Genomic DNA, 14,229 nt, shown 5'->3' with positions numbered 1-14,229 from the left:
ATGTAACCTCTAACCCCGAACCCCAAAGGCTAGTGGACGGGACAAACAAAATCTCAAATCATTTCAATGTTGAAAAATGAGTCATTGAGTTACGAGTTTGGTCACCAAACAAAATGAAATCGGTCACACATGACACCGCCGTACTTGCTTTACAGGATTCCGTCGTCTCTGGATCTTACACGAAACCCAATGAAAGCACACCTTTTAATGGACACATGATTTTGAGAATGTCAATTTATTAGACCATTGCCACGCAAATGACCAACAAGATCCCTCGTGTCGCCATGCCGGTGCCTCAAATTTTGAGACAGAGGATTTTCCTAGCACGGACGCGAAGCCGAGAGAAGGCGCCAAACTGTTCATTCATGCGGCCGGAGCAAGCGAGCGCACACTCTGTGACGCCGAGTAAGAGAGATAGCGAGGGAGCAAGGGATGAAGAGAGGAAACAGCAGGCGGGCGGGGGAGCTCCCAGTTGAGAGCGCAAAGAGCGGGTGGCAGCGCCAAGGAGACGACAAGTCAATATCCATCACGGCTCTCCTGATTCGCTTTCGATTGCCTCCCCCCGAGCCTCCTGGAAAACCTTCCGCAGATCCTCCGACGAGAAGCTTCTGAAGGATTATTTGATCTTTTCGCCAATCATGTTTGTCAAAGTCTGCGAGCATCAGGTGAGGGTCGAGACGGCAAGGACGCACGTATCGGTAGGAAGGTAGGAAAAGACCTCCCTTTGTGCCGGATATTTCAAATAAAGTTTCAAGAAAACTCTGAATTACGGCTTCTAATTAAAACTTCGACGAAGGGGAAACAAGCATGTCCTCAAATGGATCCAACAAGCGAGGAGGAAGACTGGCAATAATCAGTAAGTCCTTCGTCAGTTGCATCACGATGCTTTTATCCGGGTTGTTACACTTTTAACATTCCACAGTGTCCTTGGAGACTTGGCTTAGGGTTAGGGCTAACCCTGGCAACTTGATTTTTCTGTAACTTTCAAAAAAATGGCACGGTGGCTTCCACCAAGCGATGACGGGGCTTTCGGAGAGCCAAACACGGCCAAGTTCGACCTGTTCCCCAGACCCTGAGTGTCCGGTAGCACCATGAACCTGCGCGGTGGCGGAGGCGACAATGTGTCTGAGCTCATCTCTCAAACGCTGGCGGTCACCACCCCACCGCAGCTCCCGGAGTCCAATCCGCGGCCCCCGCCGCACGGGTTCCGGCCGGGGCCCGCCAACGCCAGCCACGACGGGTGCCATTACGTCGCGAACGGCTCTAACCAGGAGGGGGTCGGCTGGTTATGCCGGGATGCGGCGGAGGCGGGCAAAAACTGGGCGGCCCTGCTGATACTGGCGGTGATCGGCGTGACGGTGACGGGCAACATCTTGGTCATCCTGGCTGTGTCCTTGGAGAAGAAGCTCCAGAACGCAACCAACTACTTCCTGATGTCTTTGGCTGTGGCAGACATGCTCCTGGGCATGTTGGTCATGCCGGTCTCTATGGTGACCATCCTCTATGGTAAGCAGTCAACCGACATTTGGTGACTCCATTTCGTAATAAAGTGGTTCAAATGTCTGCCTTACAGTTTTCAGTTTCAGGGATTGGAATCTTGGTCGTCGGCGTCCTATGTCAAGTTTGCGTGTTTGCCACAGGTTTTTTTTTTCCTTCCTTCCATTGTCCAAAAACATGCACGTTAGTCTCTTTCAAGACTCCAAGATGGGATGTTAAACTTACTCCCTGATTTCGTTTCCCCTGCGTTTTTGTGTTCAAATTAACATCTCATGTAATAATACTTCTTTAGCAACATCTTGTTGCGTCTCACAGCTAAGGAACTCTGCTGAAGTGATAGGTGGTGCTACATTTAGTTTCGCTATAGCCTTAATCAGAGACGGGAAATCCAGGTCCAGAAAGTCAAAAACCCCGCCACACCTGGATAAAGCTGGTTTTCCCCATCACTAGCATTTTGTGGCATTGATAGATAATTGCAAATCTTGTTGAGCGGGTGAGAATTACTCGCAGATCATCTCAATCCGTGGCAGGGTTTGGTCGTATACCCCCACAAAATGTTGGGTTCGACGTACATACTTTTAACAGCAAACTGAAATTGACGTCAGAAGTCATGGCTATTTGTAAATAAACTACTCGGACAAGGTCGCTAAAACCCGATTTACAAACAGTTGAGTTTTCCTCAGTTACCTTTAAGCGCATGTATCCTTCGCCGCATCCCAACCAATGATCCCGGAAATCCATCCTTGTTTTTGTCGTACCCGTTTCATCCTAGCTAGCAACAAAGTTGACCCAACGTTTGTTGTGGTGCTGGTGCGAGAGAGAGACCAACAGCAAAGTAACGAGAGAGTAAGGAGCTGATACACTTGCCGAGATGGACTTTACTACCTGACTACTTCACAATTTCATGAGCTGGCTAACTATTCCCGTACATTTGTGTCTCTAATTAAAACTATTGCTCACCTTATTTGAACTTACTGCCAGTTTTCAAAGCAGGCATCTCCATATTTTAAAGACAAAGATTATTTACAGAATATTGTGCCTGCAAGTTCTTACGGCTCGCTTCAAGTGTTTCACGCAGAGAAATGAGAGAGGAGCCACATGGCAGCAGCATTTTTTCATTTTTTTTTTTTCTATTTACCCCAAATGTCCTGTTTTTTTTTCCCCTTCATATTTGTTTTGTCCACCAGATGACGTCTGGTCTGGGAGTGGGTTTAAAAAAAAAGATTTTTTAATAACATAGAATTAATAAAATTCAGGTTCATGAAGACACCAGGCAGCAGGCAGGTTTTTTTTTGTTTTTTTGTTTTTTTTCTGGCTGCAGCCTGCAGGCTTTCCCTCACTGTCAACAAAGGCCTCCACCGTCTTGGAAGCAACAGATGACCAGTCAGCTTACTGATGGCGCAAAACAAATCCAAGACCTTGGTGTGAAAAGTGGCAGTCCATCCGTCGCAATAGAGGCGCAGTTGGTTCACTCGTCATGACGGACGGGTTTGCCGTTTTAAGAAGTCAACAATAATTTTAACGTTTTCGTTGGTTCGCACGTCATGACGGACGGGTTTGCCATTTTAAGAAATCAACATTTTACAGTTTTTGTTGGTTCACTCATCGTAACGGACGGGTTTACCATCTTAAGAAGTCAACAACATTTTGCAGTTTTCACTTGAATAAACACCGGCATGACTTTCCAATCGTTTGTTTTTGGCGGCGAAAAAAACGCCGCTTGCTTTGTTCTGACCGTCTTTTTGTGTTTTGCTGCTCCAACATGCACACAAGAGAACAAAATCCGAGTCAATGAATTAGGAGAAAAGAAGAAGCAGAAGCCTCGGGCGCTGATTAGTCTCTTTTAGGAGAGGACAAACAAGTCATTAGACAAACTAACAACAAACACGCTGCGCAATTAGCCGCTCGCTGAGCATAAACCGCTTCTTCAATTCACGGAAAAAAGCCGCCACATCAAAAGGAGACTCGAATATTATGCTGGTTTTGTTTTTGTTGTTTTGTTTTTTTTGCAAGGGGGGCTCCAGGTGTCTTATTAACATGGCTGTGGCATGCGCTTGTCAAAATATCCCAATATCCCATTCCGGCCTTTTATTTTTTTATTTTTAGAGCACCCAAGAAAAGTGTTTAAAATTTATACTGTATTAAAAAAAATGAGATTAGGGTCATACAGAGTAATGTGAAAAAAAATATCTATATTTTACCGTACTAGATTCGGTTTAAAAAAATACTCAATTCTGGAAAAAGGTTTTATATTTTCGAGAATCCATTTTTGATAAGTCATATATTTCTAAAAAAAACTTTTTTGTTTCCAGTTTTGAGCATCTTGTGCCAAGAACCTCTGAGACGTTGTGTCCTTGGAGAAAAGCTTCCAAACGCACGCCGTCCACTTGGAGTGCTGCCATGGCAACGAGCACGCCGTCATCTCTTGGGGGGCCGCCACTGTTTACGAGCTGGCGCTTTCTGCGGGCCGGCCGCATTTGAGTCATTCTTTTTTGTGCTGGCGCTGACTAACGGGGGAAATAAGCGCAGCGCAGCAGAGGGAATAAAAGTTCATCAGGATGCCGTTCATAAGCAAATTGGAAGGCGTCCTTTGGCGTAGGTTTGTTTTCATTTGCTGCGAAACCGCTTAATGAAGCCAACAAATCAGACAAGCGGACAATAAAAGAGCAGAGCACCTCACAGAGGAAATTCCAAATTTCCCACTTTTGTGTCATCCATCTGTCGATCTGACTCAAACCTGGTCGCTCGCAACCAGACAAAATCTGTGCGGGTCGTTTTGTCATCCAAAATGGCCGCTTCAAATCAAACAGACAAATTTGCTGTGTGTTTCGGGGACATTTGTGTGGATTCAATTAATATAACTATAACGACGTATTTATTTTAGACAATATTTCCAGCTCTGACTTTTGATACTTTTGTTTGTGTTTCTAATCATGACTGACAAATCTACCAAATTTCATGTTGTAGAATGAAACTTTGGGGGCTCAACTTGACCCCCACCGGAAATTGCAAAATGACCTTAAAATTGTCTCTTCAAATCAAAATGTCTCACAACCTGTGTCTTTGCTGAGAAGGCTTCATCAGACTTTTTTTTGTGGCTCTGTTCCCTCCAAATTTTACGTCGTTCTGTGCTTGAATTCCAAAGCAGCTGACAAGCTTCACTTGTGCGTTTCAAGCTCATTACACTTCAGAGGCCCCGTGTCAAAAAACTTGAGTGGATTACATACAAAAAAACGGCATACGGTCAAATCCAGGAAAGGTCACACGCACAAAAAAAAATCAAAAAAATCCAGATTTGTGAATCTGTGCAGACGCATGAATCCAAACACATTCCTTATCTTATTAATAGACCCTTCTAGTGCGACGTAACTCAGGCTTGATCTCTGCCGAGGAATGTGTTGCAAACGTGTGGTCTCTTTGTTAGCAGCTAGCAAGCTAAGCTAGCTTGAAGTCTTCGACATACAGCAAGACAAGTATATCCGGACACAAACGATTTCATGAATGACAATTGAGACCACGAAAGTAGTGATGGATGTACTGTTTCAAGCAAAAACAACATACCTTAAGCTTCCACTCCAACCAACTCCATGTTTTTGTGGCTAGCGGCTCCAAACAGCTGATTCCAATGAGTCGCGGTAATGTAGCGTCCCACTCGGTCTTTTCAGGACGTCGATATTTCTCTTCGAAGCAAGCAGAGGGGGCTTTATATTTTTTAGTGAAGGGTATCTTCACTCCCTCAACATGCAATTTTGTCCAAAAATAAAAAGGAAATACGCATCGCCATCTGCTGCTACAGAAGTAAGGAAAAGACAAAGAGTCGCCTCACGCACTTTGACCAAATGTCAGCAAAACCAAAGTTTTTGGACATTATTCCTGTCAACCAGGGTAAGAAGGAACTTTTATTGCCTCACTGTTTCAATCTTTTGTTGGCATTTATAGTAAATAGTAAATCATCAAACGTTAGCGTGGACGGTTAGCTACCGGGAGCTATCGTTAGCCTTTGGCTAAAAACAACAATGGAAACATTACCATAGTGCAGACTTCGTGGTTTCTTGTCATTTTGGAGGCATTCAACTGGTCATGTGTGCAAAGTTTGCTCTGTTGGCATTTATAGTAAATAGTAAGTCAACAAACGTGTGGACGGTTAGCTAGCCGGAGCTATCGTTAGCCTTTGGCTAAAAACAACAGTAGAGAACATTACCTTAGTCGTCGTCATTTCTGCTCATTTTAGAGGGATTCGACTGGTCGTGTGGTCTTCCACAAAGTTTGATGACATTTTTCGTAGTTGTTTGTGGGTTTAGGGAAGGGATACCGGATACCTCCTTCCAGTTGGTTAGGATAACTGCTCTCTGGCTTACACAAGCCATGACTACCGCAAGACGCCGGTTAGTCGATTGGGATAACGGTTATCTCTTCTTACACAAGCCATGACTACAACGTTTAATCATTTTCTTGATTTTCTTCTTGTTTTTGGATAACCACGCAATGCACCACCGGGAGCTGGATTGCTCCTGTTTGTCTGCAAGAAAACTCATGTTCCGTCGCAGATATGTCGTCTTGCGCCTCGATTGGTTTATTAGGTCGTGTGGGCGTGGTTTACGCTACCAGACTCCTCCCTCTCCACGCCCCCCCCATATAAATATGCAAATTCGAATCTCTCAGCAGAGGCAGCCGCCATTCCATGCCACTACACACTGAATGCGTTTCAACATAAATAACAATGGCGGCATATGTACAAAGTTACTACAAAAAGTATTCAACTGGAAATGACTTTTGAAAAATTAATCTCAAAGCTATGTTAGCAACAGCCAAATAATTCATATCGAGCAAACTTGTCATGACAGTCGTGGTTCCGCTGAAGGAGAAAACCTCATTTGTTAATACGGGCCGTCAAAAACCGCTCGGCTGGATGGAGACGCGAAGCGAAGGTCGCGCCATTTGTTTCCGCCCTAACAAGTCCTCGCTAACGAGACAGCGGAAGCCGCCACCGACATGTTGTGTGACATTAATTGTTCATAAGCGCCTCCCACGGCTGCTCATTATGGCTCCAGTGCTATTTTGGGGGCCTCTTCAAATTTCACCATTCCAAGCCCCAATAAATCCCATTAGCAACAGCTCACACATTTTTGCAGCTGTGACTAAAATGACTTTTGATTTATTGAACAAAAAATATTTTCTCACGACAATTTTCTTTTCTTTTCTTTTTTAAACATACTGTCACGTGCCAAAACTTCTATCTTTGTGAGTATTTAAGGTTGCTAACTACTCACTATTAAATTAAGATGCCTTAGCGCCGTATCTGTTAGCATGTGATCATTTGAGGATGTAGCTAATGTGTGATTTGGTCCCGTTTTGGCCAGATTATGGCTGGCCTCTGCCGTCAGAGCTGTGCCCCGTGTGGATCTACCTGGACGTGCTGTTCTCCACGGCGTCCATCATGCACTTGTGCGCCATCTCGCTGGACCGCTACATCGCCATCCGCAACCCCATCCACCACAGCCGCTTCAACTCGCGCACCAAGGCCCGCATCAAGATCGTGGCCGTGTGGACCATCTCGGCAGGCAAGTGCTGACGCAACACTCGCACGCGTAAACACGCTTGCATCTGAAATTCAAATTCTTAAAAAACATTTTTAATCACATAAGTCACCATCTTGCTGATTGTTAGCATAACAACTGTTAGCTCAACACACACTTAGCATGTTAGCATTTTAGCAGTTCATATTAGCCAATTATGGGTTACAAAGTTAGTCCGTTTTTAGGTTACCAACAGTTAGCATGTTAGCAATTCACATCTGAAATTAAAATTCTTAAAAACACTTCTATCACATAAGTCGCTATCTTGCTAATTGTTAGCATAACAACTGTGAGCTCAACACACAGCACATTATTTTAGCAGTTCATATTAGTCAATGATGGGGTACTATTTTAGTGCTTTCTCAGGTTACCAACAATTAGCATGTTAGCAGTTCACATCTGACATAAGTCACTATTGTGCTAATTGTTAGCATAACAACTGTTAGCTCAACATACACTTAGCATGTTAGCAATTTTAACAGTTCGTATTAAAAGTATCAATTCATGGTTTTATTCATCGATATTGGGCTATGAAAAGGAATATCGATTTGATATTGATATTTTAGACCCAGCCCTATTTGTCATTATAATATGGCATCGTGCTGGTATCCTTTTCTTACCGTCCACAGACACGGAAGACTTAGCATCGCCATAAGAGCGCAAAGGAGGCTCGCTGTAACGTACTTAAAAAAAAAAAAAAAAGTCCAAACTAGTGACAGAATCATTTTGGATATGCTTTATCTTGGTCGAACAAAAATGCGGCATGTGAACAGGGGTGTGTAGACTTGTGCAGGCTAAAGATGTATCCCCTTGGTCAACTTTCATCTACAAGATGAGCCAGCGTAACGCTCCCACTGGAGACCACCCGGGCCGTCTGTCTGCCGCCATTCCAGCACGCACGCATGCACACATACACATACACAGATGGTCCGGCTCGACAGCATAAGTGCAGTTGCCGCGTGTGCCGAATGTGTGCGTCTGTTGAGACACAGATGGTTTTCATTTCCCCCCGCAGTTGTGAGCATTACAAATATTGAATATGCTTTAGTCATTTTTAATCAACGTTATGAGAGTGCGGCCGCGTTGTGACATCATCAGCAACAATTTGTTGTGGTGGGAAAAACAACGGCAAACAGAAGAAGAAGAACCCTCTTGCGCAATCCGGTGAAGGATAGCATCAGCTCCGTTGCCTCGGCGACCGTCAGACACTTGCTGTGCTGCGTTAGCGCTAGCGTCGGCGCTAATGTCGTTATTGTTCACACTCGTTTGTGCACCCTTTCACCAATCCAAATAAGTTGTCAACAGCTTCCTTTTCAAACTGAAACGAAGCAAATCTGGAGCTTTGTAGATCCTATTTAAAAAAAAATAAAAATTACACAGAACCCAGCAAAGCGAGATATGATTTCAAACAGCAACACAGAATGGCAAATTCTGCATGATAGCATCCAGCGTGACGGATAAGGTGGCAGCGACAATTTGTTTTCAACACAAGCAAAATAGACATCAGCACCATAACAAAAGACCCTGGCTTTGCCTTTAACACGGAAGGAATCCAGCAAAGTGACATTTAACTTAGCATCTGGCGTGAGGCAGATATAAATAAAATGAATATGGAAAAAAAATGGCGGCCGAGGAGCCAAAATGGCGGACCTAGCATAACGAAACGCCTTGGGTCGAGTGTGCCTTAACTCGAAGATGAGTTAAACTGCGCTAATAAATAACCACCAGAGGGCGCTGGAAAAGCACAAATGGAAATCAAGCTGACCTATTGAACAGATGTGACCAGTGGCGGAGCCAGACTTTTATAAATAGGGGGGCCAGGGGGGGGCCAAGGATACTTCATCCAAAGATGATGCCAAATTTGTTTTCATGAAAATTTATTTCAATCGGAGTCTCTATCGAAGTTCAAATATATTTAAGTACATATTAAGCACAGGGGAGATTTTTGCACATAATGTGCCGTTTATTAAGAATGTATAAAATGTACAAAAAAAATAATTCAGCACTGTTTAACTTGAATGAACTTGCACGCACACGCAGATACTGTATTCATGCAATTACAGTACTTTTATCAACATAACATTATAATATGAACATAATGCAAATTTGTATTACAGTATGACTAAAGATCCTGTCTAAGTGCCAAACTCTCCTTGTCGTTTCATTTTCCACACACCCTATGAAAAATACATTTATTACTCCAACTACTACTTCATTTACAACCACATAATTTATTAATGTGATTAATTAATAATAATGTTAATAAATCCTCCACTTCTACCTGTAAATGCAAATGTCAGTTAGTGTCTGTTTGAACTTTCAACCATTGGAGGGTGCTATTGTATTGCATAACAACAACAACATACTTATTTTTAGCTTGCACAAAACTACGTTGCTTATTGATGTCCGTCCAAAACAATCTATCTGAACTAGAGGTGTCAGTGGATTAAAATTTGTAATCATAGTTAATCGCATTACTTCAATAATTAACTGACTATTAATCACACATTAATTGCACATTTTATATCTCAATTTATACCTACATTTACAATAAAATGTACAATTTCAATGTTTTTTTTTTTTTGTCATTGATAGAGTAATTTCATAACAATTCAATTAAAAGAATTTAAACATTTATTGATAGAGTAATTTCATAACAATTCAAGAAAAAAAGGTTAAAAAAAAATAAAAATAAAATGTGCTGTACTGTAAAACCAAACCAAAGCGTGACTGATTTGTTTTGGTCATTTTTCTATCACTACAACATGGTATAATTGCATTTGTAAGACAATAGTGAAAGCTCAATGCATTTCTCTTTTCATATTAGGAGTTGCCTAATTTTTAACATGAAGTAACTTGTGAAATTATGCACATTTTTAAAACTGTAAAATACAACAGTCCCCACAAATATATGCATTCGCGCTTGGCTTTTATTTTGTTAAGTGAAATAGGATGTGCATTGTAAAATGACGAATTTTTACTGCATAAGAACCAGAAACGACCAATGTGTTTTTTTCATATTAATAGCTCTGTAATTTTAAACAATAAGTAACTTGCGAGTTTCTGCACATTTTAAAATTGTAAAATACAACTTGACGCCAATCCCCACACATTAGGCAGTATCATTTAATTTATTACTGCTAAATTCTCCTTTTTATGACGTCGGACGCTTTTATTTTGTTAAGTTCTCGGATGCGAGACGCAGCTGAGGCCGCTCTACTGTTACAGCGAACACATCGGTAGTTTCACTTTCACCTTGATGAGATATTTTGTGGAGATGCTGAATAAAATACGCCTCACATTTAAAGATAAATAGGCTTGTGCTCACTCCAACTGTCAAGACGGCGTCCATTCGGCTCTTCACTCTCACAGGGGTTTCAGAGTGCCCATGGACGCCTCTTGGTGCTCGGTGCGAACGCAACGGCTAACCGAGTGCGTTCTTTCAAAGCAAGGCACGGGTGGTAGTGGTGAGACACAGTCCAAATGGCTCCTCCACCTATATTCTGCCCCTTAAACACTGTATTTTAGCTCCAGTGCTTTTCTATTGGGTAGTTTTGACGTGGACGTTTCTACTGCGTGGTGACTAGAATTCCCTGAGTAGAGGCTTTCCAAATAAGGAGCGGTCGTTAATCGAGCATTAAAAAAAATAGTGCCGTTATATTTTGACACCCATAATCTGAACATAAAAGTTATTTTAAACAGTCACTCACGTCTCACAGGCAAACAAACATGATATAGCCAAACACCAACATGCATTCTCGGTACTCAGGAGACTGCTCCTGAAAACAGATGATTCTCCTTCTCCAGACTCCTAGTGAGCTGGATTATAATGCTTTGTCGTAAGTAGCGCCAGCCACTGTTCAGGAGGGGCATAACAATTAGTAGGCGTCTGCTTGAAAAAAATGCTGGCAGGCTGAATCGGCAAGGCGTGCGACGTCACTGCGCCGGTGCCGTGATATGTCAATCATTTGGCGTCTGCTGGGTCCAATCACATTTCAGCAGGGGCACGTGCCACCCCGGCCCCCCCTCTGGCTCCGCCATTGGATGTGACGCTAATATCGTGATATTGTCGTTCTCGTTGCATATGACGTACTCGTTCCGTGAACATGATTTTTTTCCGTTTCCCTGTGCGCAGGCATCTCCACGCCCATCCCGGTGATGGGCCTGCGCGACCAATCCAAGGTGTTCAAGGACGGCAGCTGCCTGCTAACGGACGACAGCTTCGTGCTGGCCGGCTCCTTCGTGGCCTTCTTCGTGCCGCTGGCCATCATGGTGGTCACCTACTTCCTGACCATCCGGGCCTTGCGCAACGAGGCTTCGCTCATGATGCGGTGCCTGGACCGGCCCAAGTGGGGCGTCGCCGCCGCCGCCGCCTTCTTCCCGCACGCCTCTCTGTCGTCGGAGAAGCCCAAGATGGCCGCCGCCGCCGCTGCTTCCCGCCGCACCGTGCAGTCCATCAGTAACGAGCAGAAGGCGTCCAAGGTGCTGGGCGTGGTCTTCTTCCTCTTCGTGGTCATGTGGTGCCCCTTCTTCGTCACCAACGTGCTGGTGGCTGCGTGCGAGGCGCCGGCGTGCGACGGCGCCCTCATGGGGGGGTTGCTCAACGTGTTTGTGTGGGTGGGCTACCTGTCGTCGGCCGTCAACCCGCTGGTGTACACGCTCTTTAACCAGACGTACCGCGCCGCCTTCCTGCGCTACCTGCGCTGCCGCTATGCCACGCCCGCCGGCAAGCCGCTGCAGCTCATCCTGGTCAACACCATCCCCCCCATGGCGTACCCCTCCATCGCGGGCATCCCGCAGCCCGACTTCTCCTTTGCCCGCCGGGAAAAAGAACGGGACCCGAAGACGGGAGGCAGAGACGAGAGCCGTGTGTGAATGGAGAGTTAACGACGACGACAACTATGCACGCCGAGCGCAGCCCGGACATTAGCTTAGCATTAGCATTTTAACATTTGGACAACATTTAGCGTTTTTTTGTATTTATTTTATTATTGGTTATTATTATTGTTTTTTATTATTATTGGTAGACCAATATTACCATTTTATTTTTATTATTACCGGGCATACCAATGTTACTAATAATACCAATATTTATTATTATTATTATTATTATTATTATTATTATTATTATTATTATTATTATTATTATTATGTTTTTTATTATTATTGGTAGACCAATATTACCATTTTATTTTATTTTTATTTATTTTATTTTTTATTACCATATTACCAGACATACCAATATTACCAATAATATCAATATTTATTATTATTATTATTATTAGTAGTAGTAGTAGTAGTATTATGGTATTATTATTATTATTATTTTATTATTATTGGAAGACCAATATTACCATTTTATTTTATTTTTATTTATTTTATGTTTTATTACCATATTATCGGGCATACCAATTTTACCAATAATACCAATATTTATTATTATTATTATTATTATTATTATTATTATTATTATTATTATTATTAATATTATTATTATTATTATTTTAACATTTGGACATTTAGCATTTTACGATTAGCATTAGCTTAGCATTATCACTGAGATGTGAACCTCCTTCAATCAGCCCATCTAGTGTTTCTTATCCAAGCATAATTTTTCACAGGTTCTAAATCACAAACAGCAAGCACAGACCAATTAGCAGTGGCATTAGTTTCCTCTCCAAGAATATTCGCCCCGTTCGCGCTGCCCATCGAAGCAGGATTGTATTCTCCATTTTCAGAATTAGCTTAGCATTAGCATTGAGCCGTGAGCCCCATTCAATGAGCCCATTTAAGCTTCAAACGCGCATCTCATCCAAACATATTTTTTTTCCACTGTCACGTGCAAATAGCAAACACAGCCAGGCGAATTAGCGTTAGCATTAGCTTGTCGCTCTAAACATTAGCCTCTTTCACACGACCCATCTAAGCTAGATATTATTCTGTATACGATAACATCAAGCACAAGCCAAATGTGATTAGCACTTTAATGAGCTCAGCATTAGCTTTAGTATTATTGTATATCTCAGTTTTGATTATGATTGCAAGGAACACTCATTTTAAAATTTAATTTGATTATTTGTTTTTCTAAATCGATGAATCAGAGATATAAAAAAAAAAATTCTATCACTTCAAGGTAAGTCATGCTAATAGTTGTTATGCTAACACATAAATAGCTTCTGCAGCGACTTGACTCCAAAATATGCACGGTACCCGTATTTTTTATTTATTTTTGGCAATTCTAGTATCATTTTCAAATTGCAATTGCTAACATGCTAACAGCTGCTATTGCTACATATAGCAACAATTGGTTATTTTCATTTTCTTTCCAATGATGATGTCATATTTAATATTTCTGCCTGTTTGTGCCAAAAACAAGTAGGGAGTAATTTGACCAAAATGAGATGTATCAAAACACATGAGAAATGTGTCAAAAATACAAAATGTACAAAAAAAAAAAAAAAACTGTAATAAAGAGAAAAACTGCAAATTGTGTCAAAAATGTGAATTGCCATATATATATATATATATATATATATATATATATATATATATATATATATATATATATATATATATATATATATATATATATATACATATATATATATATATATATGTATATGTAGTTTCAAAAATATAAATTGTACACACTAATTGTGCTAAAAACTGTGAAAGGCTTCAAAAATCGTGCAAGAATTTGGCAAGTTTGCCAAACATGTCAATTGTGTCAAAATTTTTAATTGTGTTGAAAAAAAAAAAAAAAGTGAGATTTCACCAAAATATGTGAATGTTGACAAAAACTGGGACTTGTGTGAAATATGTCGATGATGTGAAAAAGCAAATTGTAAATTGTTGGAAATTGCAGTGCGACGGATGGTGGACAAAACGTCGGCGTGATTGATGACTTTCAATGTGACGATGTCAAAAAAAGATGAAAGGAGCTGGCCGTCCCATCGTCTTAATTAATTATTTTTCTGTCAAATGCCAATAAAGAGTTGGACATGTGGTCAGTCGGTCGGTCCCTGGGATCTTAGATTAGAAGGGAAGACACGAGAGATGGGGAGGTCGAGGAAAAAAAAAAATAGATGTCTACGTGAGCCAGTGTCCCTCGTAGATGCACCAGTCAGTCATATGGTCTCATTGCCGTGATGGTGTC

The 14,229-nt window shown here is 41.9% G+C and overlaps 1 protein-coding gene across 3 annotated transcripts; it reads left to right on the top strand.

Moving 5' to 3' along the window:
* Positions 1-422: 422 nt before the first annotated feature.
* LOC144030888 (5-hydroxytryptamine receptor 2A-like) lies at positions 423-13,618 on the top strand. Of its 3 annotated transcripts, none has more exons than XM_077537548.1 (4): positions 423-706; positions 797-1,506; positions 6,858-7,058; positions 11,209-13,618. In XM_077537548.1, the coding sequence occupies exons 2-4, from the start codon at positions 1,092-1,094 to the stop codon at positions 11,946-11,948; spliced, it is 1,356 nt and encodes a 451-aa protein (XP_077393674.1). In that variant the 5' UTR covers positions 423-706; positions 797-1,091; the 3' UTR covers positions 11,949-13,618. The 3 variants fall into 3 exon arrangements, with proteins under 3 accessions (XP_077393674.1, XP_077393673.1, XP_077393672.1); XM_077537547.1 differs by having other exon boundaries at positions 423-856; positions 923-1,506; XM_077537546.1 differs by having other exon boundaries at positions 423-1,506.
* The last annotated feature ends 611 nt before the right edge of the window (positions 13,619-14,229 follow it).

The sequence above is a fragment of the Festucalex cinctus genome, chromosome 11 (assembly GCF_051991245.1).
Source record: "Festucalex cinctus isolate MCC-2025b chromosome 11, RoL_Fcin_1.0, whole genome shotgun sequence".
NCBI lineage: Eukaryota > Metazoa > Chordata > Actinopteri > Syngnathiformes > Syngnathidae > Festucalex > Festucalex cinctus.
The sequence above is the reverse complement of the archived record's forward strand: the minus strand, read 5'-3'. Positions and strand labels throughout refer to the sequence as shown.

What these genes read in the sequence shown, in the direction of transcription:
- LOC144030888 (XM_077537548.1), top strand. Translation starts at nt 1,092, where the DNA reads ATGAACCTGCGCGGTGGCGGAGGCGACAATGTGTCTGAGCTCATCTCT. An exon ending in TATGGTGACCATCCTCTATG is followed by an intron (nt 1,507 to 6,857) that starts GTAAGCAGTCAA and finishes CGTTTTGGCCAG; the next exon opens with ATTATGGCTGGCCTCTGCCG. An exon ending in CGTGTGGACCATCTCGGCAG is followed by an intron (nt 7,059 to 11,208) that starts GCAAGTGCTGAC and finishes CCCTGTGCGCAG; the next exon opens with GCATCTCCACGCCCATCCCG.